Source organism: Falco biarmicus, chromosome 7 (genome assembly GCF_023638135.1).
Source record: "Falco biarmicus isolate bFalBia1 chromosome 7, bFalBia1.pri, whole genome shotgun sequence".
In the NCBI taxonomy this organism is placed as follows: domain Eukaryota; kingdom Metazoa; phylum Chordata; class Aves; order Falconiformes; family Falconidae; genus Falco; species Falco biarmicus.
In genome coordinates, this window is record NC_079294.1 from 6,392,309 (window position 1) to 6,419,512 (window position 27,204).

At 43.0% G+C, this 27,204-nt stretch overlaps 1 protein-coding gene and 1 long non-coding RNA gene across 4 annotated transcripts in view; one reads left to right on the forward strand and one right to left on the reverse strand.

Moving 5' to 3' along the window:
* STON2 (stonin 2) overlaps nt 1-20,136 on the forward strand; it is a 76,337-nt gene extending 56,201 nt beyond the window's left edge. For all 3 annotated transcript variants that reach the window (XM_056347270.1, XM_056347271.1, XM_056347272.1), the window contains 3 exons: nt 9,751-11,583; nt 17,127-17,329; nt 18,587-20,136. In XM_056347270.1, the coding sequence (XP_056203245.1) occupies nt 9,751-11,583; nt 17,127-17,329; nt 18,587-18,670 (2,120 nt within the window). In that variant the 3' untranslated portion in view covers nt 18,671-20,136. The remainder of the gene's footprint in view (nt 1-9,750; nt 11,584-17,126; nt 17,330-18,586) is intronic.
* LOC130152957 (uncharacterized) lies at nt 14,244-17,133 on the reverse strand. The gene is made up of 2 exons (XR_008823164.1): nt 17,017-17,133; nt 14,244-16,198 (listed from the first exon to the last, which is right to left on the reverse strand). It is a non-coding gene; the product is annotated as an uncharacterized LOC130152957 (long non-coding RNA).
* Nucleotides 20,137-27,204: the final 7,068 nt, after the last annotated feature.

A 27,204-nucleotide genomic window follows, 5' to 3' on the forward strand; every position in this document is an offset into this window, starting at 1 on the left:
CATACTTAGATCTCAGGTGAGACTATTGCTGACTGGTACTAGAGGCCTTTTTGGCTCACCTCCAATATTTTGGTGGATTCCTTCTTGCTTGTAAATACTGGGCACAGTGCTCTGTTTCTCAGCGGAACAAAGAGTAAGAAGCTGATGCCCAGCATTTCTCCTTGCAGTTCATGGCTAGTCCTGTACTTAAGCATCCAGTCTTAGCTGTTTACTGCAGCTTTTCTACCTTTATTTTTGTTCTTGTGCTGATACACCTACTTGCAAGCAGCCAGTGCACAAGGAAATTCCTTGGCACGCATGAGTTAAGTTTTGCTCAGCCAAGGGCCACAGCTTCTACTGTCTCCAGTTACTTTATTCCCTACAGGAGCTCCCTTGCTTATTCCATTTATCCTGCCTGGCCTCCAGAAAGCCCACAAGCTCTCACATGACTTATGATAGCCTATTCATCAAACACACTTCGCAACAGCCATTAACACTTTCCATTACATCAGTATTTTTGCTTTGCTACAGAGAGAAAACTTGCGGAGCAGAGGATATCGGTTGCTAGCTGAAGGTCACTTAGACAATCACATAGTTCAGATTAGCACCTAAGCTTCTTGCAGCCCATTCCTATGTCATACCCTTTGCACCATGGCTCTTCTCAAGCACCTGTAATTATCATTATCTGTTGAGGGTGGAGGTGTTGCATTGGCAGGTGCATCCTCAGTGATATCTGCGTGGGTCAGGCATTACCTGTAGATCAGGCTGTCCGCTCCTGTTTTCTTACACTCTCCAGCCAGTCTCCTTCTGTCCTTTGTGCTATAAGACAAAAATCCCTCCAGGAATTAAAAAAAAAATTTAAAAAATTCACCTACACATGGCTTTGTTAGAGCTGCTCTCACCTTTGCATTGAACACCTCACCTGTTAATTCATAAAACTTCACTGTAGCCTGGAGCTCCTATATGCTTTGGGTCAAGAAGGACTGGCCAGACTGGCTACCCTCGTGTAGATACATGGTCTTCCCTGCACTTCAAACGGAAAATGTTTGCATAACAAGCTACAGGGGGAAAAAATATTTAGCATAAGCTTCAGGCAGAAGTGGAGCACTGGTAACTTCCATAATTTATAAGTATTTATCAGGTGTATTGTCTATGGAACTAATCTGTCTTTACAGTTCATCAGGTAACTAAATTCTTAAAATATGAATGGAAAGCTGAAGTTGAAGTTTCCACAGAGCCCTACATTAGAAATTGGGAAATAGGTCTTTGGGTATTTTGAAATAACAGCAGTCGCATAACTTGTAAATCATTTTGATATTGCTCAGGGTAAATGTAGTGTATAAATATGAGATTACCTCTTGCCCGGATAACCTGAGATATGCAGACAAATCTGGCAGACAGGATGTGAGCTGCTGACTTGATATGATAGAAAACTTGATCCTGGGAAATGCCTTGGGGGCAGGAATGAGGAAGTTATTGCTGCTATTTTTAGATGTTGTGGGGAGCCAGAAGTGTTGGCAATAGTGTATTTTGAAGATGTAAAATAACAATGTCTGTTTTTTCCCCTCCTTCCCCCCACACTTTATTCTCTGCGGTATAGGGTCTAAATCTTTGTCTATCAATATAAATTTTAATTTTGTAGCTTTTTACATCAGTCGTCAAGCAAAACACATTCCTTCTTTCCCTGGTATATGTTGCCCTGCCTTTTTCTTACCAAATGATATGCAGAGGTGGACATCAGTGTTTATTTTTGTGAGCAGTGAATTGAGTGCTGGTACAGGCTTATCCCTGTGTACTGACTTGGGTTTTTTTGCGACAGAATCAGCACAAGACTGAGCAGATAGTTGGGGTGATACTGGCTTCGGTCATGCAGAAGCTGCTCACCTAGGAATTAAGAGATCAGTGAGTTATTTTGCACTGACTACCAAGTTGTTGTCAGCTGGTGTTAGCATTTGTGGCCACTACCAGTACAGTTTCTGAACTGATGGACTGGCAGTAGCAGACCCAGAGTATTTCAGGTGTCTGACGTACATGATGGTCTCCTGCCTTCAGTTTTCCTATGGCTATGGGAACGTTTCCACGTTTGTTCAGCTGAGCCAGCCCCCCATGCTTATGCATTCTGCAGCTGCCTTTTGGAGCCACAGCTTGATGCATGAGACCGTAGTGTGTTGCTTTACAGTCAAAGGTTATGCTGCTTAACGGGACCCCAGATTCTGAGAGGGTCCAGTAGCTGGCACATTTCCACCTGCAGTCTGGCGCTGCAAGTGTCAGGCTTATTCCACAAGGTCACATCTCAAGCACTGAAGACAAAACTTAGGAGGTCTGCAAACCTCTGTATTTGTCCATCATATATTGCTGATCAAATTACCGCATAATAAAGTAGCATATTAGTTGTGTATGAGAGAATTATGCAATGGCTTTTTGCAAAAGAGAGCTTGTTCAATGAATGCTAGTATCAGCTCTGCCAAGATGGGGTGGGATTGTCTTTGGATTTGTAGGATTGCCTACAGGTTTGTTCTGCTTGCCAAATATCATTAACTTCCTGAAACATTCTGGGCTAGCAGGAACATTTCTCTTTCCTTATTCGCTCTTGGAATATTTCTTCATGAGCTCCAAGGTCTCGTCTCAGTGGCAGTTCCACTATTCTAGGATATGCTGTATGTACTGCTGATTAAAATCAGAGAGGGAAGCAGACCTCTGCGGGTAGAAGTAAAGTCCAAAGTACATTCAGAGGCAAACCGACTTCATTTATATTTGCCAATGTACTTTGGAAGGAACTGCTTTTGAAAAATGCCATGTGCCTGTCTTCCATTGTTCCTGTTTGCTCTTTGTTCTCCTTTTGGGTGAAAGATGAAGCAGACAGAGTCATTCTTCTCCAGAGAACCTGCCTTCTCTTATCGATCCCTCTGCTGGAACAGGTTCAGCTTTGTGTTTCGCAGCTCTGCGTTGTCCCCTCACACACAGGCTTTGCCTAGCTTTGCCAAACTGGGACCGTAAGTACTCCGACGCATACCCTGACACAGTAATGATGACTAAGGCTAGGGTGTAGTACTGGGCTTGGTAACCTCTGGCCTGAGCACACCTTGCTGAGAACAAAGTTAAGATGACACAGTGCTCAAAATATGTCAGTCGCGTCTATGCTATGTCTTCAGGGATGACAACAAAGTTGCTTTGTAATGAATCATGTAGGTATGCTTAGCTGCTAAGATGTTTATGAGTGTATTGTGTTTGTTTAGTAGAAATAAGTTCTAAGGAAAACCAAGCAGGTTTCCATGCTTTCTCCACCACTTATGGGAGACCTGTTCACAGCTTGGCTCAAATGATTCTTATGTATAAAATAGTATTATGTCACATATATATTTTGAATGCTTTGAACAGGCGTAGTCTTGTCTAAATCTTGTAAAAATCTTGAAGACGACTTCTATTTCTGTCAGTCTTAATGTACCACCTTCTGGCCAGCTAATGGAAGCACAGGAACTGATCTTCAGGAAGAGCACGTGCTTTCTAGATCTGTGACTCTCAAATGGGTTTAAATCAAAAAGCTGTCTTTCCTGTAGTAGTTTTGGGACCCATTCACTACCATTGTTTTACACGTTAGAGAAGAACTCCACTTCTTACTTTGATTTCTCTTCAAAGTAGCCTTCTTGACTGAAAAGAACCCCCACAAAACCAACAACAAAGCTAGCTGGGTTTATGTGATAAAGAGTGCCTTCCCTTAGGGTATTTAATGTCTTTCAGCTATTGCTAGGAGAGGTTTTTTTTCCTTTAAAGTTCCTTATTGCCTCTAACTTATTGCTATGTAATTCCTACCTGATGTGAAGATGTAACAGTTTCTTTAAGACACTAACAGCCTTGTCCATGACTTGCATGAACTATGCCTAATTTGGAATTTACTGTCAAATAATAAATTGGTATTAATTGGAGACCCAGGCACTTACCTTTCAAAGCTATTTTTATATGTATACATATATGTGTGTGCGTGTGTGTATCTTTGCTGCAATGTTTTGGTGATTCCTGGATAGGTTGTGTGTTTGTTCTTGACTGTTATTTTGTCGAAGACTATTAGTACACTAATTTCTAAGTGTTTACTGACTAAAACCTAAGCAGTATATTTGGAAAGCACATTTTCTGAATACAGGTATCTGTTGTAGGAATCTTAATTCACCAGTCGGGTGCATGAGGTGAGTTACAGATGCTTGGGTTTGTTTTAAGACTAGCCAGATCCATTCTGATTACCCAGCCTACTGCACAATACAGGCTGCAGAACAGTAAGAAACTTTTATAAAACTAGTTACAGCCAAGAGCAGACAGCATAAGATCTGTGCAAGAAAAAGGGGAATTAACTGTACATAGATTATAGTTGCTGAAATACTGTTTCAGTTATTCCATACCACATCTGAATTTTTTTTTATGAGCCAGAGTTTTAATGACTCAATAAACATAACACAATAAAAATATTTTAAACTAAGTCATGCAGGAAATTATTTCTAACTTTTAAACTAATTTTGACATCTTTAACATTTTCTTTACCCAAGGAGTAATGACAGGGCTCTGATTGAATTTCAGTCGTCATTTAGTTAGTTTCTCCAGTTGAATAAAGATAAACAGAGGAGAGGAAAACAAGTGAGACAAAAAAAGGCACTCAAATAGCATCGTACATAGCTGGCTGCGATGAGACTTCCCACTGCAACTACCACTGTTCTTATGGGTAGCCTGATACCAGTTTGGTATGGTTCGGTCAGGCTTAGTTGCTGGGAAGACGTTCTCTCCCCTCTCCAAGCAGCAAGAGGCAGCGTGAGTGAAGGAGACACAAAGCAAATAATTCAGGGCAGTGAAGCACGATAAGCATGAATGTGTGAAATACAGTAGTTCTACCTTCCCCTGAATACATATGTTTCTGTAGATGTAGAATAATAAGAAAATGTCAAAACATCAACGACGAAGTCCACAAAAACTTGTGGAGTCCTTTAAGATAGTACATGGAGGACAGTCCTTTTCAACAGTTCTCTTGCAGTATGAGGGCTGCTGCAATCTAGCAGTGAGGGGCTGAGTCATAATTTGCTCATATTTCATCGTCAGTTTAGTATCTGCACGATGGCTCACATTTAAAATGAAATATAGGTGTTCTTATAAAGATTAGAGACTCGTGGGGATAAATTAATTGAACATAGATGAAATTCATTGTGTTTTAAATAGAGCTGGAAGCTTTGTGATAGAACTACTTTGTAACTTGAGATGATTTAACTTCTTTTGACAATTAAACTTCTTTTGGGACTTGTGATGAATTTGCAATAGTTAACCAAGCAACAGGCATCGTATTTAAGGAGTCATTAACCTGCTGCTGGGAACAGACTAGTAGTGCAGATTTGGGATAATCAGGCCACAGATTTACATTTAGGCATGCAGGTTCAAAGAGATGTAGTGATAGAATATGGCAGAGTATGATGAACTGAAAAGTAATCGAAGGATGAATCCATTCAACATGATCAGAGAACTTTGTCAAGCGGAAGGAGAAGGATTAAGAAAGGGAACCATAGAGAACAGGTCTGCGACTTAAGTCTTTCATCTTGCAGCTTCTCCTGCTGGTTACTTTGTGATGATTTTGAAATGTCTCTTAGCTGTGCCATAAAGTATGAAGTTAAAAATGTAACTTCTATATTAACAGTTCAGCATGCTGGAGAACCAGACTGCTGTTAAATTTTTGTATGGTGTGTTCAGCAGCAGGAGTATGAGGGCAAGGACTGTGTGAGCAGTCATCTCTTCCACAGCTCGGATCTTGCAGAGACACTCAAAATCTGTAGGAGTGGTTACAAATCTATGTTTCAGCCTGTCCGGTGTTGGTGGTCAAGTGGTGTGGGGCTTTCCAGCCCCTTCCCGTAGTCCTCTTGCAAGGAGGCAAGGCGATTGCCTCTTCTGTCTGCAAAGTCTGCTCTGAAGCTCATGGGAGGAAGGTGTCCTGCAGGCTGGGAGTGGGCACTTCCAGGTATTCCCTTAATGTCTCCACACGCTGATTGATAGCATAGGGACCCAGGAAGCATGTGGAGGCAATAACTGTTATCCTCACTACCTGGTGGGTTTGGCCAAAATAGTTTAAATAGAAGAATTAAAAGACAATACAAGAAAGAGAACAAATGCCTTCCTTGTACCAAGTCACAAGAGGCCGGTCACAGCGAGATGTTCTACATCCATTATAACAATGCTGTTTTCCAATTTATCATACTGAAATGATTAACCATTTTGCTGCTGAATACTTGCAAAGCCAACAAAACATTAAGAGGCCTGTGGACAAAAAATAACCTTACAGTGCAGGTTGGCATTTTATTGTTCACTGAGGACTTAGGTTTGCAAATTCTTTAATGGCTTCGTAATGATGTTCAGGCATGTATGTAGCAAAGTATGGCCAGTGCTGGTTGCAGGCACCACTTACGTGGGGCAATGAATGCAGGTGCACAGTTGTGTGGGCAGCCTGAAGCTGCTTGCCCCAGAGCTCAGGTTGCTGGTGGCACTGGGAAAGAAGACAGAGCTACTGTCCCCTTCAGCTCCTTGGTAAATCAGCTCCTGTGTTTTGTAGCTGGCTGGAGCAACCTGCCAGGTTGGAATCTGGAAAGGTCAGACAATTAAAAGATATTTTAATTTTGCAAAGTACACGCCTATCGAAGTCATTTGCTTCAGAAAGCAAAGTCAGTCGGTCAAGAAGGGGAAAAAAAACCCCAAGAGCTTTGTTTTGATCACTTCTTCCTTTTTTTATGCAGATCTAGTCTTTCTCTGTCAGGAGTCACTCTGGGTTGAAGACTGTCCACACCCCACCAGCAAGCTGTTGAAAACCGTTGTGGCTGCAAGAAGTTCATCTAGGGGATCCCTTTCTTAGGTATCTTCTCCCAGGCCTACTGGGATGCTGCCAAATTGGAGGACATTTATATTTTAAACTTTGTCACCCATGTCCAGGAACTCCTCAAAAGTCAAGGAAGGAAAACCCTGAAGTAATTGTCTAAGCCATCCTCTAGCAACATCAAGATTTTTCACCATGCTGTATTTGCCTTTACAGCAGAGGTTCCAATATTTCTCTTGGGATACACACACTATTTCATCTAGTTCTCAGGAGCTTTCTTTGTATGCTTAGCTGCATTACCATATTGTTATTTTTATCCTTCCTGCTATTAGTCATTCCCTTACAGACAAAGCTACAACATTGTCTTTTCTAGAACCACCTCTGTATTCTTCTAACAATTGTAAACTCAGCCATATGGTTCTTTGGCAGCAGAAGAATTTACTTTTGATTATAGTTTGGAAAAGAAAGATTATTTCACTTCACAGGTTTGACACTTCCACATATCAAATCAAGTAACACTTTACTGATATTTTCTAGAAAATAAAGGCACACAAATTATTACATATATGAAACCATCTTCTCTTAATGCTTCTGCTATATTTCTGGGCATCTGGATCAAAAAAGCAATTTATAAAACTGGTTCAATTTAGAAAGAAATTTTTCAAGTGATTTCTGTGTGTTTTTCACATGGACTCTCAAGGAGGTGTTTTCATCTGCCTCTCTCAAATTTATCAGAACTGTTAATACTTTATTTGTGGAACCACCTTTAGTTTCTGCAATTCAAAAGCTAAGAGACAGGAAAGGGTGACATTATAATTGCAAGCAGACAAGAGGTGGTCTTTCCTAAGAAACCTTGATGGTAAAAACATAGGACTTTTAGAAGTCCTGAAAGAAATGGGTAATGTTTTCCCAGAAATACCATAAAAACAGGGACTTTTGCCACATCTTTTCATTGCCTTTGCTTTGCCTCAAAGGACTACATGCTTGCTGACCAAAGTACTGGAAAGGCATGATAGGAGGTATTGGTGTGGACCTGAGGATCAGAATGTCAGATTATTCCTGGTGGGTTTTTTATTACTTTCTCACTTAGGGTGTGGTTGTGGATGATAATATGTTGGCTTGTTTTTTCCCCCCACAAATCTATTTATAGTCTTGTGGCAAAACTTAATAGGTAAAAGACCCACCACTACATACCCAGTGGTGCAACCAGTAGCAGGGACTACAGAGAGGCGTTGTGCAAGGCCAGGAGTGAAAAGGCAGGGTAGAGAAGAAAATCTGAGAGATTGAGATAGGGCCACTGCTTTGGAAATACACTTTGAAATGCATTAATAGTCTGTAAAAGCTGTCTGTTCTTGTTATTGCTTTGTTATTATTGTGGCTTGAAAAACAAATTGGTATCATTCTGCTTCATATATAACTCTCAATTGTAATAACCCTTAGAGCTTACATGATGTGTTTTGTCCTTAGATCAAAAGGTTGGGTGAACTTCCATACAGCTGGGAAGAGAGGCCCAGAAAATCAAGTTGCCCAAGACATTATAATGAGCTAATGGCAAGACTTTGGCTAACATGAATATTCCCTATTTCATATTCTAAATGGTAACTGGAATAAAAATTCAAATCGTCTATCATGGTTGAGACGGAACGGAAATCAAGCACATCTTTTTGGGTAGCTGGTGGCAAGTGAAATAATGACTTAAATAGGTTGTTATTGTTAATATTGTAAAATATGCTGAAACCACAGGTGTACAGCCATAGCAATGTGCTACATTTTACACTCACTTTTCTGCTTGTACTGAAGAACACTGACTTGTGTAAAACACAGGATCTCTATGTCTGTCAGAAGCAAAAGGCACAGATGCTAGCACTACTGTACCATATGCAGAGCCAACCCGTTGTGCAGCTGCAAAGTATAATTTCATGCTGGCTGCTCATTTTAAAGAGCACTCTGATTCATTAACCCAGTGGGAAGAAAATGGGAAGAAAACCCTTTAGTTTCTGAACTGTGAGAATTTATGCTCATTTTGGAAAACACCTTATTACCACTGCAGCTATCTCCTCCAGAAAGAGATGGGATTGAAATAGCACGGTATGATGCAGGCTACTGGGAAGTGTCTTGGCATAGCCTGAGACTGGGAAAATAGTGGTCAAAGGTGCCATGTCCTGACAGAGAGTGAGGACAGCTTCCACAATACAAGGCAAATATATTTTTTTCCTTATCCTAATGTCCATCCCTAGATCACAGCTTCTCCGAGAGATTTTTCAGAGACATCCCAGAACTGGCAGACTTTTTCCCACTGAGTAAGCCAGAGTCTCTTTGCTGAACACATCCTGGGCAAAAATGCCCCCTAGGCACCTTTTATGGTGCCTTTGCCATATCCCCACGTGCTTTTGTGGTAACAACAAATGTTCAGACGAGTATGTGGGGACAGAGTGGAGAAGTGCTTTTCCTCAGTGTTCATTCCCTCTCCCTACTAGATTCTTCTCTAGAGCAAAGGGTATGGGGACAGAAAGGGAAAAAAATATGAGAACAAGAGTAAGAGGGAACAAAACAGGCAAGTGGCAGAAGATAAGTGGAGAGAAGAAATGCAGCCTGAAAGTTTAGAGAGGGAAGTTTTAACAAATCACTGCAACATGTGGGCTAAATTTCTTTTTTAGGTCATTATGTTGGAATGAGAGCAATACAATCATTGCTGTCATTCCTTTTGTATTTCTTCCTGCATTCCTTTTCTGTGTTCAGCTGTCTATTTCTTCATTAATTCTTGCCAGACTCTTCAGTGTTTTAGCCAAGTCTTTTGACTATCTTTCTTGGCCAGCATATGAATAGGCCTTTCATGAGCATGCAAAACTATTGTGCAGACTGTGGTTTTCTTTTTGTGGAGAGTACTAGGTAACATCAGAATAAATTGCTGAAATTTCCTTCCCTCCCCTCTTTTTTTAAAGACAATTCCTCGTCTCTCCAGGAAGATGAAGAGATAGATATGGAGGCTGTCAACTGGCAGCTGAACAACACCTCCATGAATGGGCATTCATCTACCCCAACCACAGTTCGCTTTCCCAGCTGGGTGACTTTTGATGACAATGAAGTCAGTTTTTCACCACAGAACCTTTCTCCCTTGAAGACAGACACCCCACCTGCAGAAACACAGATGCCAGATGTTAACTTTAACCTCACTACATCCTTTAAAAGAGAACGTCCTAAAAGCACATTGGGGGACCTCTCCAAAATTCAAAAACTAGATCTCTCCTCCTTAACCAAGTTGCCTTCTGTTGAAACACCACCATGGAGTGCTACTAATCCCTTCCTAGATGAATCTCTGCGAGATGTCCAACCCTCACCCATCAATCCTTTCAGCTCATTCTTTGAGGAGCGAGACAGGCGTTCCAAAAGCTCCTCTGTCTCCAGCGCTCCAGGCAAAAGCCAAAGAGAATCTCTCATTATTCTCCACCAAGAGCCTGATACCATCAGTTTCCATGAGGCAGGCAAAAGTGTAACCCACACAGATGCTGTGGAGCAGCTCAAGCAACTCCAGATTGGAGACCCAGATCATGTGAGCAGCCCTACCTTGCCTGATGATGACCCCATGATGCCGTATGATCTGGATGCAGCCTTATTTAACCTGTCACCAGCTCAGCCAAAGGATGGCTGGCCAATGATGCTCAGGATCCCAGAGAAGAAGAATATTATGTCATCCAGGCACTGGGGACCAATATACGTCAAGCTGACTGACAGTGGATGTATACAGCTTTTTTATGAGAAGGGACTGGAGAAACCTTTCCGAGAATTCAAACTTGAAATCAATCATGAGATTTCAGAGCGCAAACTCCAGAACTATGATGAGAGTGGAAGGATACACAGTGTGCGGTTGGACCGCACAACCTACAAGGAGAAAAGGAAGTATCAGCCCAAGCCAGCCATTACTCACACAGCAGAGAGAGAGCAAATTATCAAGCTCGGGACTACAGATTACGAAGACTTCCTTAGCTTCATCAATGCTGTGCAAGACACACTGATGAACTTGCCAGCCTCATCAACAGATCTGAGCACAGTGGGACTAAACTATCAAGAAGAAGAAATCACGGTTGATGTCAGGGATGAGTTTCATGGCATCTTGGCCAAAGGAGACAGTGTGATTCTCCAGCACAGTGTGCTGACCCATATCTATGTTCTGAGCTTCCTTTCGGGCCTGGCAGAATGCAGACTGGGCCTTAATGATATCCTGATCAAAGGGAATGAAATAGTTGCAAGGCAGGATATCATGCCCACTACTACCACTAAGTGGATTAAATTATACAGCTGTCGGTTCCATTCATGTGTGGATGAGGATATGTTTAATAACTCCCGTATTATCCTGTTCAACCCCTTGGATGCCTGCCGGTTTGAACTGATGCGATTCAGAACTGTCTTTGCTGAGAAAACTTTGCCTTTTACCCTGAGGACAGCTGCCAGCATCAATGGTGCTGAGGTGGAGGTGCAGAGCTGGCTGATGATGTCCACTGGGTTCTCTTCCAACCGCGACCCTTTAACTCAGGTCCCTTGTGAAAATGTGATGATCCGCTACCCAGTGCCAAACGAATGGGTGAAGAACTTCCGCAGGGAGAGCGTCCTGGGGGAGAAATCTTTGAAAGCCAAGGTGAACAAGGGGGCCACTTTTGGATCAACCGGTCTGTCTGGTTCTGAGCCAGTAATGAGAGTCACTTTGGGAACTGCCAAATATGAGCATGCCTTTAATTCCATCGTATGGAGGATAAACCGACTGCCTGACAAAAACTCAGGTGAGTGGTGCATTCCATCTCTGCAGGAGTAAACTAAAAGGAGTTACGTATTTGGGAAGATAGGGAATACTAGGTTTACATGGGGAGGGATAAAGCATCCTCTGTAGCATCCCAAATGCATAAGCATTTACTTGACCCTTCATTGCAGGAATTTTACATATCCTACAACATTGCTAGTCATAAAAACAGGTTTAGGTTTTCCAGATGCAAAAATATGCCTTCTGTCTCTGCTTTTACATTACGGGACTTGGGCATCAGACTTCTCTATGTGCTTAGCACTGCTACTGGAGGTGGGGCTTTTTCAGCTAACTTACAAAAGCAAGATACTACGCTATGGGGCTGATGGACAGGATCAGATAAGTCGCTATAGTTCTAGCACATGTGATTTCTTTTCCACGGATTGCCAAGCGTACTGGGCCAGTGCTGTATATTTCAATGCATATACCACGGCTAATGCCTATAAAGTGTCTGGAATGGGAACCGTAAGAGGACAACATACTGTGCAACCATTAAAAAAAGAGAAATTTCTAAATTCCAGTTTCTGGCTGTGTTACCGTAATCGGTGCAGACAGGTAAATACAGCTTAAAACTGAAGAGAGAATACCAACATAAAACCCACAGGTCTTTGTATTTCTACTAACATGTTCATAATTAAACATTCAAATAATATGGGCAAGCTACTGTTCCCTTTGGCCATCGCTGCCAGTCATTCCACTTCCTGCCTTTCATCCATGGTGTGCAATAAAGCTGGACAACTCAGGTTTATTTTTATTCATAGTGAATTCTACTTCTTGATTCCTCTGATCTAGACTAGCTTTTTACAGACGAGATGGACTTTTTAGGATTAATGCTGTAGTAATACTGCAGCTGGGTGACTGGGAGGGTTTCTGTATTTGGTGTTCCCTGAAGGAAAGTTCAGTGTTGTACCAGGTTTGGCACTTTCTAAGGACATACGTTTTTCCTGAATTTGAGCTATAGTGTCAGCAAAACCGAGATCCAAGTCTTCTAATCTTTTGGATCACATTTCAGCCTAAGGACGCCAGCTTACACCACAGGTTACAAATTTGGAGGGATACCAGCAACAAAAGCGAAGGCTCTGTGTTTTCTGTAGTGCAGGGCATAGGACAGAGAGCTTGGGAACTCAAGAGGAATTATCACAATGAAAAATTAACCTCAGGCTGTTTATGAGCAATAAGATGCTTGTGAGGAAAATCTCACTGTGCCATCTGCACAAGCTTTGGGAACAAGATGCTGTGAAATTGGGCCTTCTGTGGCATCTTCTCTCCAAAGATCTCAGTATACCATATAGACATTACAGCTGGGGAAATGAAAGCCCCCAGACTTGAACACAATCACGGAATAAGCCGATAGCAAACCAGGAGAAGAGGCAGAACTGGCTCTTCTGCCTACCCACCGCTACTTTGAGGGCAATGCTGGTCCATATCTCTTGTTTCCTTGGTCTTGTGTCTCCCAGTATGAGGCTTTATCATATATACCCTGTGTCAGGGGGAAACAGATGACAGACTTGGTGCTCTTGGAGCCCTGCCACAGAGCATCTATCCATCAGTGTCACTGTGCAGAACACAGGGCAATTAGTATTTGTTTACATCCTGAGAGGAAGAGAGTGTCCTCACCCCTCCGGTCAGGGCAGATGTAATTTCAGGGAAAGGAAGGGCCTTGCAAGCACTGTCTTGGCCAGGACACATGAGGTATCTGAGAGGGAGGGAATCCCACCAAGCATAAATATAGTCCCTTGACTGGCACTTCACGCTGTCTTGCTGTGGCACCTGCGACTGACCCCTAAGAGCATTCTGGGTCCTCTGTAAATGCCTGGTCTGCTAATGAACTGCTCTGGTGCCCGGGACTCCGGAGCAGGAGAGAGGTAGCGGCATCGCGCTGCCTCTCCATCAGCCCTGCCTGCGGTCTGCCCTGACAGCCGGTACCACAGCCCCACAGGGCCGGAGAGCCGGTCCCCCCCGAGCTCACTGCTTACAGTCAGGCTGTAGCACCCAAATGGTTAAGGATTATTTCAGCAGCCTCCTTGTCTTATCCATATGTTTTCTCTTTGTGCTTTCTAGTGGGATGGGCCCTTGGCACTCTTGCTGTAGGAACTTGTTATCAGCCTTGTCTGTGTTATTTTGTAGCCAAAGCGTCTGCTGATGACTGGACATTGAGAAACATATGACACATGAAGGACTGTGTGTACTCTATGATTTGATCTGAGAAAAAAATATGGACTGGGTTCTAGTGAGCACATTGCTGAAATCCTTTCCAAAATAGCATGCTAAACTTTATTACCCTTCTCATATTCACCATTAACATGATCAAAGCAGTTGAGGAAGAAAGCCTATTTACAGGCTCTGCAGAGCTTCAGCTGCAGATGGCTGGGCTCCACATGTTTGTGGCGGGGGTTTTTAAATCCACCAGCAGAATATTAGGAAAACATCCACCCGGTCTTCAATCGTGGGAAAACGCTCTCCCAGCGATGCAGGGATGTAGCCTCTACGCAGAGCCTTGGATCGGGATATTTGACCTTTGCTCTAGTTTGGCTGTGGATCCCAGGCATGCTGCCTGGTATACTTTCTGAAGTAAATTAAATCAGTTAATGCAAACATGTTGAGACATCAGAGTCGTTTAGAACATATTCCCTCCAATCACGGTAACCCATGCATATATATGAATTTTATTATCAGACCCTCGATTGTCTGAATGAAATGTCAGTAGCTCAAGGAAGCAAGAGATGCAAAACAAAAGCAGTCTGTTGATTTCATCCGGATTTTACTAAAAAGTGTACCTGTCTGTCAGGGAAAGAGCTCTGCATGGGCCTGTTGAACAAACAGAAAGTCTGTGGAAGTTGTGCCTTGTGCGCCTCACGCTCAGGACACTAATGAACACTGATGTGCTTGGTATTTTCGCTATAGCTTTGGTGCAGGAGTTACTTTTTAATCAGTTCACCTTGTTGCCTAGCACGCTTGACCTGGTTTAAATTAATAACTTCCATTTTTTTTTTAGTGTTGTACATGGTGTTTTCTGTCAGCGGGTGCTCCTACTAGAAGAAATTAAAGTATTGAAGTTGCTTTGTTAGTTGCATTACATTAATTCTTTAATTTTTTTTTTTTTTGCTTTTTTCCCCTTTACCTCCCCTCTACCCGCTTTTTTTTTTTTTGAGCCTGAATATCCACCAGGTTTGGGTGAATGTCCACCCATATTCAGCTGTGTTAGAAGAGTGGTTGCTGATTCCATGTGTCCAGTTGAAATTATGCAGAGTTTCAGAGCTCAGCTCTCCAAAGCACCTGTCGCAGTGTGCTGAAGCCCAGTTAAACACTTCCCAGCGGTACCTTCACATGCGTCCATCCCAAAAGCACTGGGCACACGCCAGCTCAGGGGTGTAGTGGCGCAAACTGAACATTTTGTAGCTGTGGACATGGCTTGCGCCAGAGCAGAGAGCTGCCTCTCCTGGGCTGCTGTGGGCCTCTGCTGCAACCCAGGCAGCCTGAAGGAGGGAGCAACCCATGGCAAGCCAGAAACGAGGAAAAGCAGGGCAAAGCAGATGAGCAGGAAGGGTTACAAGGAGGGGTCTACTGAGACTGGTACAGGGTGAGGGAAGAGAGAGGAGTGGATGGGGAGCCTGAGACTGGGAGTTGGTTGCCAGTTCTTAGTGCTGTACACAGAATTTCTGAGCCAGGAATGACATTTTTAGGCATCTTCATAACGCAGTACCAGAGAACAGAGATTCCCAGGTATGGGCAGTGGCACCCGAGTGTCCCATGGCAGGTGTGCCCACCACAGCCAAGCTCAAGCACTGGGCAGAAGCAAGAGCCCTGCGGTGCTGGAGGACACAAGGATCTCCCAGAGAGCCACACGGGGCTGCTGCTAGCCCACGGTGGGTGGGATCATCTCAAAGGTCTGCTGTGCACCACTGCTTTTAATCTGGAAAAGGTATGCTGCAGGTATGAAAAGCTGGGAGGCGCTGTCAGAGAGAGGTCCCAGCTGGCTCTAGAATGAGGGCAACTGAATCAGCACTTTTCTTGGGATAACTAATCCTGATGAAAAGCAGGTGATGTATTTTAGTGCTTGCAGAACTTGAGCTTTTATATCTGCTTGATAGTGCACCCACTCATTCATAACTTGGCTCCAGCTGCAGCATTGCATATCTCTGCAGTCTCTGCTGAACTGTGTAGTTTCTCGTTGGATTTGCTGCACGGGCATGAGTTTATGAACTCTGGATACACTGTTTGGAAATATGAGGCTGACTCCAGATGAATTTTTTACCCAGATTTACACCGAGTTGAATTTTTTTTTCAGTTCTATTTCAAAGGTTAACTGGGATGCTCCAATCCCTAAGCCATCCAAAGACTGCTGAGTTTCATCTTGTTGGGACAAGCAGTATCTCAAAATCCCACATCTTGCTTTTCAAGCTTCAGCACACCAAGGCTGACTTTTGGGCTAAGCTCTGGATGAGGAGCTGTCTTCCTTTTCAAGACTCAGGCTTGCAGGTCCTTTGCAGGTGGTATTTTCCTCTTCTTGCCAGGGAGAACTTCTGGGCTTTCGCCACCCAATTCTTACTCTGTCTGCCTTTTCCCTTCCTTCTCTCTGTCCTGTACACCCTGCTGGGCTGCATGGAGAAGAATTTTCCCAATGAACAAGCAATCAGAAATCCTAGAGCCTATAATAGTGGCAGACAAGGATTCGTTCATTTATTTGTACATGACTTTCATTTACACACACTTAGATAACAGGATACCTTCAACCAGAAAGCTCAATGTGGCTTTGAAGGATTTCATCCTCATTTTGCAGGCAGAGAAGCTAAGGTGCAGACCTGAAATTACTTACTCAAGAGCTTAGGGAGCTCGCAGCAGTCAGAAATAAAACCAACCTAGCCTGAGTAGCAGTCGCTACTTTAATTTTTAAACATCACTCCTGTCAAGCAAAACATGGGGGAAAAAATAATAAAGGTTATCACTTACAGAAGGCAGCGCTAAACGTGATTACTTCCTCACCTTGCATCTTTAGTGACTAGCCACCTTGTCATAGGTTAGAGTAAGGAATAACAGTTATGGCTAAGCTGTCCACAAATTTACTTTTTGAACCCTTATGCAGTATATTTTCTTTTGGTAAGAACAGGGCTAACAGTTTCAAGTAAACGTGAAATACCTGCCAAATTCCACCTTTCCTTACTATCATATGACATTTCAGAAGGATGTGCCACAATGTACCTACACGGGGGGATGTGCCACAATGTACGTACATGTTACATACACTGGGGGAATGAGAAGAGGGGAAATACCTTTAGCCTAATATGCTTAATTTACACCTTGTATTGTCACCCCCTAAAAGCAAACTAGAGTGATTTGCAGTTTGCCTAATTCCTCTGGAAACTCCCAACAGCACTGGAATAGGTAAGATATTGTCACTGGCTGTGAACTAGCTCACCCAGGCAGTTTCTCGGCTTCTTGCAGTTTTGTGATGTTGCTTCCACCTGGATATTGTGTTTTCTGAGCCGTCCAATGCAACTTTCAGGCCTGTTTGCTCTCTTTTTCCAGCTTCTGGCCATCCTCACTGCTTCTTCTGTCACCTAGAGCTTGGCTCTGACCGGGAAGTGCCTTCCAGTTTTGTCCGCTATGTAGATGTGGAATTTGACATGCCCACCACTTCTGCGTCCAAAGCCACTGTTCGCTCCATCTCTGTTGAGGACAAGACCGATGTGAGGAAGTGGGTCAACTATTCAGCACATTATAGTTACAAGGTAAAACTGAGCACGTGGCAGTCACCGTGGTGACTTTGCATACTTCATTGTCTTGAAAAAAGTGTGGGCAGACAAATAAAATACCACGGGCAGCTGAAGTGGGAATTTAGCACATGCCAAGCTCTGTGCAGTAGCTACCCGTGTGCAGCCTATTGATTCATTTGGCAAACAAGCAGTGAATTATCCCTCAGCAAAGATGGAATAAGCTTGTTTGCAGTCGCTTTGTGGAGGAACGTACCGCCAGGCAGCTACTGGGGGTTAGCTGGTACAGTAAGAGTGTGAACAGGGAGTTTTGCTGCCCTTCACAGCAGCTACAGCAAACAAAAGGTTCACATTATTTCTCTGCTTAAATATTTCTTCTTCCTGCCTGCCCTGAAGAGAGGAGCAGATGGGGAAATGCACTACGTATACACCTGCCAAGAATTTCAGTACGCCAAAATTTGCATGTTAGCTGATCACTCAGCAGAGAAATTGGCATCCTACCTGCCTTCTTTAAGAGCAATGGTGAGACATAGTGGGAAGATTGTCGTGGCAAATATTTTTAATGGTAATTGTGATTAGTCTCTTATTTGCCTGGAGATGGTATTTGATCTTCCTAAGTATCCCTTTTAAGGATTAAATATTGGATTATCCCTGAGTTTTCAGAGATGTTGACATTTAGAACACAAACGTCGATCCCCTTGGCCCTGTCCCGGTACTAATTGGCATTTGTAGCCCGAGGATGGCAGGGAGTGTGCCGATGTTTGGGTTAGTGTTAGGCAGTCCTGTGAGGAGCAGGGAGTTGGATTCAATGATCCTCATGGGTCCCTTCCAACTCGAGATCTTCTATGATTCTATATGCATTTTCAAAATTAAATCTCTCTGCCTCATACATCAGTCTGAAGAGTTTAAAATTGAGGCTGGTGTGTCACTTAGGAAGCCACCTACTCTCTGCAGATTTGGTTCTGGGTTTGGATTCAGAGTACAGCTGGGGATGGTAATGAATATAAAATCCTGTGAGACCAGTACTCTGCGTATTATCTCTTCTGGAAATGATGTCGTGACACAGTTGAATTGTAATACTGTTTGGATTAGACTGAAAACATTTACAGTAAATAAAATCCAGCTTTTCCTCATCAGTCTATTTCTCTTCACAACCCTCTCAGTTTACCAAGAGTTTCTTCACCTGAGCAGGACATGAACCGCCACTAAGGAATATTTGTAATCTTTTGTTTTCCTTTCTCATTACAAATGTTCTCCCTCTTTTTCCTCTGCCAGGTCGAAATAGAGCACAAAAAAAGCTTGAATGAGGATCTGAAGGGAGAAGATACCGCAAATGTCAATGAGTGTGCCACGCAGTGAAGGAAGATCAGTCTGCAAGTCCCAAGAGGGGTGGTCAAATTAACAGACCTGGAAGAAAGGACTTGCAGGGTTTTGGTATTTTTTCTTTTTTAAAGTATGGAATACTACTATTAAAATAATGCTCTGAAGAGTGTTATTTTTCCTTGTGATGATCCATACTCTGAGAAGAAGCTCATCAGTGGTTTGTTTGGAGCGAACACGTGGGCTTTTGCTGGAACTATTTAAGTACAGTTGGGGTATAGACAGAATGACTCGTACTACAGTCAAGCCTGCCTTTTCTGCCTCTTCATCTAGGTTCTGCACTGAAGTATGGTCTGGCCACCACCACAGCCAAACCAGAAAGCAGCCTTTATCTCATTTACAATTTTGCCCTCCTATGCTGAGCAGTTTTTTTGTAAGCCTGTTGATTTGGTCAGTGGCAGATTCACCTCCTTCTGAACTGCCAAATAAAACCCAGGGAGCACGGAGTGAAAAATGATATAAAATGTCATTTCTGAAGTGGACAACAGAGTGAAAACTCTGAGCATTATTCTGGAGAATCAACAAATTCTGCATCTTAAACATAGTAAATGGTCAAGCAGATGAACTACAGACAGGACAGTTAATCATGTAGCTGTTCTGTTCACCCCCTCCTGTCTCATCCCCTGAACAACAGCAGGTCGTTGTGCACATTTTCGTGGGGTCTGCACAAGTTACAAGAAAGCCTCTGGAATTTCTTAAAGTTTTTCTTTGTTAGTCTGGGCTGTTCTGTTATCTTGTCTGAACATGGTTACGGCTGCTAGTAACAGGGAATGTGTGTTACAATAGAGGTGATGCGGGAGGGACTTTGCTAAGATCAGACCATGTCTGCCTAGAAAGGTATTTAAGGGAAAAGCATTGGGGTTTGGTTTTGGGTTTGTTTTTTTAATATCTTTTCTTGGATGGGTAAGGTGGGTGTTTACTGAAAATGTCAGAATGTGGTTATTTTAACAGACAATGTGTGCTTGCCTTCCTGAAAATCCTTGGAATTCTGTCCAGCACAATATTACTTTCATGTTCTATCTTGAACCTCCAATATAGGTAACTTGTATGTTTATAAAACCCCCACTAACTGGGACCCCAAATCTCCTTTCATAAATTAACAACAAGCTCCCATCATGGAGATTCTTTTATCTCCACTTAGCTGAAAGTAACAGCAAGTCTTAAAACTTCTTTCTAAATAAAAATGCAGAAGGCAAGAATCACTCATTCATGTATATTTTCAGAGATAGCAGTGTTCAAGGTACCCAGTTTTTGTAGCTGTTTCCATGGCTTGTGTAATATTTTGTCTCAAGGTAATTCTAAATGTAAAAAAAAAAAAAATATTATTAAATCATTTACCTTTTGAAAGGTTACTGCTGACTTTAAAATCACACATTTGGAAGCCTTAACATTGTAATTTTAAATCATAATGAATTAAAATTAAAATTTTTTAATAAATTTATAAATTTATTCTATTTTACATTTCATATAACAGAGAATTAATACACTCTCAATTTGCTAGTTTTTACTGTGACTCCTATAAAAAAAATCACTACAAAATTAAAATCCCACATAAAACATGAGCTTAATTACATCGAGTCTAAAACTGGTAGTGGTAGAATTTAAAACAAATTATAGGGAACTTATGAATGCCTTTTTATATACACCTGAATTTCAGGCTCATGCCAACCTAATGATATGTATTTACACAAGCATGCCACTGTAAATATGTAAAGTCTTGGTCCTTCTAGGACTTCTTAATAAGCATGTAACATTCTCCTGCAGGTAGTCCTACTGAAGCCCAGGGAGCTCCTTGGGGCGCACCAGTATTTGCAACGTCCTTGTAAATGGAGACGTGCCGTTAACTTTTATAAAGCATTTTGAGATCAGTGGATTAAAATTACTGATAAAGTGCAAAGACTTATTTATTAAAGGATAACTTGTATAGGTTGTGAAATACATGGGAGCGTGGGGCTGATTCTCAGCTCTGTCACAGGCGGGCTGCGATGAGTTGCATAGCAACTCCTTTCTACAAAATTCACTCTTCAAAGGCATTCAAAGAACTTCAGGATGTTTTTCCTTTTTTTCACTGCGGCTCCTAGTGTACAGTTTCTGAAAAGGACCAGCAAGAAATCCAACAAAACCAAGCTGAAGGAGTGCTGAGGTGTTGCTGAGGAAGCATGAGAATGTTTTGTGAAAGAAACAGTCGGGAGCTTTCCTCCTCTGGTCTGCAGGCTCAGTGTCTGAATTTCTCTGCCTGTTGCCCCCAGCTCTTGAAAACACAACTAAGTAATAGCAACCAAAAAAATGTTGTACTCCTTAAAGATGGGAGAAAATGAAAGGAATATAATTTTCCATTTCTGTTAATTCTTGAACTGTTCAGTCTCTGTCTTAACTCCAGCCACAGAAAATCTCATGCCCCAGAAACTAAAAGATTAACATATTGGAGGTTTCTGGATTTACCTGATTTGTTTATCTCTTCATCACTGTTTTTTTTTTTTTATTCAAAGTTAATGAATGAAAGAAAGAGTATGGGCTTGACTCTGATCTGTCTTATGTAGTTAGGTGTACGACCGATGTATCTCCTCCAGTCCTCATGGAGTTATGCAGACAAAACTGGAAAAGTGTTCTGGTTTATAAAAAAAGCTATTTCAATCCATCCTGATCTCTGGAGAATATTTTTCTAATGTATCTGCCACTGAATTTTTAAGACTTTAGAATGAATACCTCAGCCAGAGTTTCAAAAGATCTTATTTCCTATTGAAGCACTAGAGTAAGTAGTTTGATTTGTCAAAAGAGCACTAACAACCGAAATCTTTAGGAAATCTTGTGTTGGTATCATTAGGTGTCACCACTGAATTCTTTTTTCAGCCCAGCACCATTACAAGCGCTGAGCATTTTGAACACTGGGATCCTAAGTGCCCTTTTTGAGGCTTCCACTGTCCTTGCCTGGTTAAACAATGCCAGTTTTTCAGTGTTACATACACGAACCATACACTCTTTATCCATAGGAGTTGTGTAGTAATTTAGACTGTTGATGGGAGTGAGGGGAAAAGAGCTTGAGAGGTTTGTCAGTTTTAGAGTAGCAGAAGTGATTTAGATACAAGCTATGCCGGTAGTGGGGATGATTTTTATTTTATCTTGGGGAAAAATATCTTTGAATAGTTTCCTTTTAATGCTCCTTTTGAGAAAGATTTAATCACTGTCCTTTGGCTTATTTGAAAGCTTTGTAGTACTTAAGTACTCCATGCAGTAAATGTGCCCTCAAGGTAAGCATACATTTACTCCCTGAAGCTATTCCCACTTTCAGCCTTCTTTCTATTTCTCATTATGGTTTTGTTTCATTTTTGCACTGTGGTAAGACTTGAGGCATTGCAGGGAATTTTGCCTGGAAAAATAAACAGTCTTTGATCGCTAGGGGTAAAGATAATATCTCTGGGCAGCTGAGCTTTATTTTAGTGAATGCCTTTAACTATGGACACTGCTAGCAAAATGGGCAAATCCAGCTGAGAAGTACTGTAACTGACTGATGGGTATTTTCTCCTTTATTTTATTTAGACTCAAATTTAGTTATATTATGAAGGAGACAGATATAGCAGTATCATAAGAAACACTTGGGGAAATAACTTACCTTTTCTGGTGGGTTGCTGGCTGACATGTTTACTTGACAGGACTTCCAAGACCTGCTGATCTACCTGTCTACGTGACTTTGTAGCTGCTAGAGCTCCCTCTTGATCATTCACCTATCAGAATAGAGAGCAATTGCCTGCAAAAAAAGCATGAAGGCAAGAGGAAGAGGTGTACAAAGCTCAGCCTGGAGGTACTTTTTTGCTTGCATGAAATTCTCCATAATTTCCTTGGCCCTTGACTGCACACAAACCAATCAAGTCCTTGGTAGCTCACCTCTGTTCCAGAGGGTGCAAAATGCCTTTCAGTGACTCTTAGCAGCTCTTGTTTACAGCTGTATTCATCTCCAGAACTGGCCAGCACAAGAATTTGCAGCACACAGAGATCACTTATTGGTGAAGGACTTGCCCTCTGCTGCCACTAAAGCGAAATCTACGTCATGGGTTGTCCAAGATACGACAGTTTGTGTGGTAACAGGCATAGCTCTTCCTAGCCTTCCTGTTTTGTTCAGCCAGCCATCCACCCACCCACCCATCCACCCACCCCTCCACCCACCCACCCATCCATCCATCCATCCATCCATCCACCCATCCATCCATGCATCCACCCATCCTCCCATCCGTCCTACCCACCCTCCCTCTCTCCCGTACTTGCAATTCATTCTTTGCACTATTGACATTGGTTGGTTTGATGGTTATTTTGTAACGTGTTCCTACCTTTTTGTTTTGTAAAATAAGGAAGTCCATACACTGGCTAACTTTGTAGAAGTGGTTTATTATTTTTTCTTTTTATTTTATCAGTTGAAACGGGATGTCATGTTTTGTTTGAACTATGGGAATACTTAAATAAATGTTAAGATGAAGCAGCATATCCACATTTTTGCTGTGAAATTGAAGTTGTATATGTGCTGTATATTCTGATAAGTCAGAAGTCTTGAATTCAAAAGAGGAAGAGGGAGTGCTTTGAATGGCATAAAGAAGGAAATAATTTGGAATTAATGGGACTATATGTAGAAAAAAGATTATTTCACTTGGTCATCCAGTTTGAACAATAGAACACAAAGGAAATGGAGCAGGCCTAGAGCCTGAGCCACAGAACAGATGTGCAGAGCAGTGCTGACATCATATAGAAGATGACCCAGCATTTGAATGAAGCCATCCTGAAACAAAGGTGATTGAGAATTGAAGCTTCTGCTCAGTGGGTGTCTTCTGTTCTCTGACCAGTAAAGCCAGGAGTACATGTGAGGGCTGCGTCCTCCTGTGATCAGAACATCTGTTTGCAAAGCAGGTGTAAGGATAAAAGTCTCAACTATTTACTATTCTCTGTGTTCTTGCAAACTCGAGTAAGCCAAACATCTTTCATACAGCTTTCTCCTTCCCTCACAGTCCCTGAGACGAGCTGCAGCTTGCTGGTTTTCTGAGAAGCACTCCCTGAATCAGCCCAAAGAGCTGGGCAGTCTCATTGACCAAAGAAAAGCAGATCCCCATCGTAAGGGCTGCTCAGATTATTGCTCTGAGCTCGGCAGGTTCTCCATAGTGTGCCTCAGCACAACTGACAGTAAGTCAATAATTTTACCGTATAAGAAAATGGAGGTATGCAGGGAACAATGCCTCATGTTCATTATTCAAATCAGGTCAGCCAGAAGAAGGAAAGTTAAATAGAAAGATTCAGGGGCTGTCAGTAATAGCAATTTATTTACTATAATTCATGTGTTTAGTGACATTTGTTAAATGATACTATCAAATTGAGAAGGTGGCATTATATTAACCATGATAGCTTGATAGTACGCAAAATGGTTTTTTAGAAGAGAGTTATAGAAAAAGCAGAAAGTTTGAAATTGGGGAGCTCAGAGTTCCTCGGCAATAGCGCAGTCCTTCCAGACAAGCCAAAATAACACCCTACAGGAGATGCAGAAGTCAGAGTGCCAGCGCAGCATGTACCCAAACAAAAGACATCACTAGAGCGAGATAGCGCAATTTGGGGAGAAAAAAGCACCACGGCTGTTCTTTCAGTGCCCTTGGTTGCCATGATTGCCCTTACCATCTAACCCAGATATGTTGTAAATTTATGAGCAGGACAGAAGCTGCTGAAGGTCGGTGAGGTAAAGCAAAAGAGAGAGCAGCAGCTCCTTTTTGCCACCCAGGTGCAGGTCTGTGCCACTGTGGATGCATCTGAAACGTGGAGTGTGCTAATCCCAGAATAAAATCCTGTCTGTTTTTGTCAGGGTATTAGAAGCCCAACAGCGACTGCCATATATAAAAATGTAGTTGGAGTAGTATTTCAGACACCAGCCGTGAAAGGTGTCTTTCTCAATAATGGGACAGCAAAGCCTGATGGAAAGGGGTGACTACACCCCTGCTTGTGGCTGCACTGGGGTGCTGCAACAAGCGGCTCTGCCGTGCTGGGGTTCAGGGCTGTGGGCAGACTGGTCCTTCCCTGCTCCGGGACCTTCTGCCATCTCCCCAGATGCTACTGCCCAGGGGCTGTAGATAAACTGGGAACTGATCACTTGGCCTACAGAGCTTCTGCAGGAAAAAGAGGAGCACAGGGTGAATACAGCTGAAATGAAATTTCCTAAGGTGAGAGCCTCCGGTAAAGGTTTCCCTCATGCAGAACAGGAAAGGACAGCGCTACTCCTCTGTGTGGAAGCAAAAAAATGCGTTAGGGCAGGGTCAGTTCAGCAACTGTGTTAGCACAGGGAATGAAATGGGAAAACCTCGTGTCACTGCACAGATGCAGGCAGAACTGTAGCAGAATTGTGGCTTCTGGAAAAGAGAAACAAAAGCAAAATCGCAGACATTTTTCAACTAAGAGATTAATGGAGTTCAACCGCTACGGCATCCGCTGTCCCCACATCCTTTTGATCAAAATCTTGCTTAAATGGCACTGCATCGGGCAGCCGGCTTTTTTTTTTTTTGCTTTTTTTTTTTTTTTTTTCCTTCCCCAAGCTGTTACAGGTACCCTTTGCCCAGGAGGAAGAAATGTCCCTGGCAGTCAGGAAGTGACAGTTGGCGCGAGAGGAACAACAGGGGAGTGCGGGTGGCAAAATAGGATACGCTGAAGTTACAATCTCAACAGAGAAAAAATATGTGCTAGTACATTAAGAAGTGACAAGTCGGGAACTACGCAAAAAATATGACTTGGGGAGTCCCAGTCTACAAACACTGACCCTAGGAACAAAGGAGAAAATAGTAAAAAACCCAATACGAGTATTACGAAAGATTGGAAGGTTTGTGAACAAATGGAATCGGATTTGAAACTGAACCACATTGTCAACATCAGCTCTCAAATTGTACGGGGCCAGAGGACCTAAAAGACTCAGAAGGCTGAAAGTGAGCTGACTGTGACATTTCTGCTGGGTAAGTTGTAGTCTGCGGTATGGCTCCTACCTGGAGAAGTAACCTGCAGGTTGGAAGGATGGGGTGCTGAGCTGGTGTTCCCTAGGTTGGCAGGAGCCAAGGGACTGTTGCTCTCTAGTGGTCGCTGCAAGTTTTTGCCTGGACTACTGACCTGCTGCATCGACACACAGCTCTCACTGTGAGCCCCGTGCAGAATTTGGCCGTGGTTGACACACTGGAAGCCAGTCAGATCTCAAAACTGAGTGTAGGTGTCGACTACCTTGGTTGATCACATGTTTAGCTGAGAAAAGGCCAACAGACAAAATAATTTTTCAGTGGTGTTGACTGCTCTTTGCACCCAGGGAGTACCTACCTGCCCGCACGTTCATGCATCAGTGTGAATTTACATCCATAAAGCCCTTTAAGTACCTCCAACAGAAAGTGCTGCGAAAGGGTAACTTTTAACTACTGTCTATTGAAAAATAAAAGCATACACGTGTGTTGTACAGGCGTGCAGAGGCCTACACAATTATGCACTGTACGATGGGAAGAACAGTAGTTTGACCTTTTTAATTGCTGGCCACCCTTCTAAACGCCGGGCACCCCAGCACCCCGCGGTACAGCACTGGGGCTAAGACCCAGCCCGGGCAGCCAGGCTTGCTACCCCCGTCTGGAAACCCCCGTGCAGCTGCCGCCTCATTCTGGAAGTACCAAAATTCCCCGGAGCTCTCAGAGATGTCATGAAAGACACCTCCACACACCTGCTGCCCCTGTGTGTGCCGCAGACCGCCGCAGTCCTGGAGGGTTGGACAGCCAAGGCCAGCCCGGGCTGCCAAGCCAGGCGTTCTCCCTTCCCTCCCTCCAGGATTCTGCCTTGCTGCCCGGCTCAAGAGGAGCACTGGGTGCTATAAACCTGGGCTGGTGGGAGCGCCGCAACGCTGGTAAGCAAACGGGGTCTGGCTGCCTTTCTCCCCCTTGTTTGAAGCTGCCCAGGAGGGCCAGGGCAGAGGTGCAGACAGTTCAAGGCTGAAAAGAAGGACTGGAGGCTTTGAGGGTTGGGAGTACCGACCAGGTTTGTCCATCCTGGACTGCAGTTGCTGAAATGCTCTTGAGCAAATGACAGAAACAGTCCTTGGAGCAAGACCTGGGCACCAGACCCGCCCTTCCCCTCCAGCCAGATTTCTTTGCCCAGCCCTCCACAACCTAGAGGGCCTGCTGCCCAGGGGATGGGCTCTGCAGGGTAAGTGACAACGCTCTTTGAGGGTAGCGCCTTATCTATTTGCTGAGGTGCTATGGAAAAAGAAATGTTGAAATACATCCTCCTCGTGCAGTATTTTCTGAGAAGTAATTTGTTATAAAAAAAGTCTCCTTCCCGCAACAAAACGATCCTTCTGTATTAGAGCCTGGCAAGAACACAACTCTGCCTTTGAAATAAATCCCTTACAGCGTGGGGACAGTTTTCCTTTCCAGCGCCCACAAAAAGCACAGGAAAATCAGTCTTAATCTGTCCTGAAGTAATTTCTTACTTAATTTTTAGGTTTAAGACAAAGATGTACTAGTTATTAATTT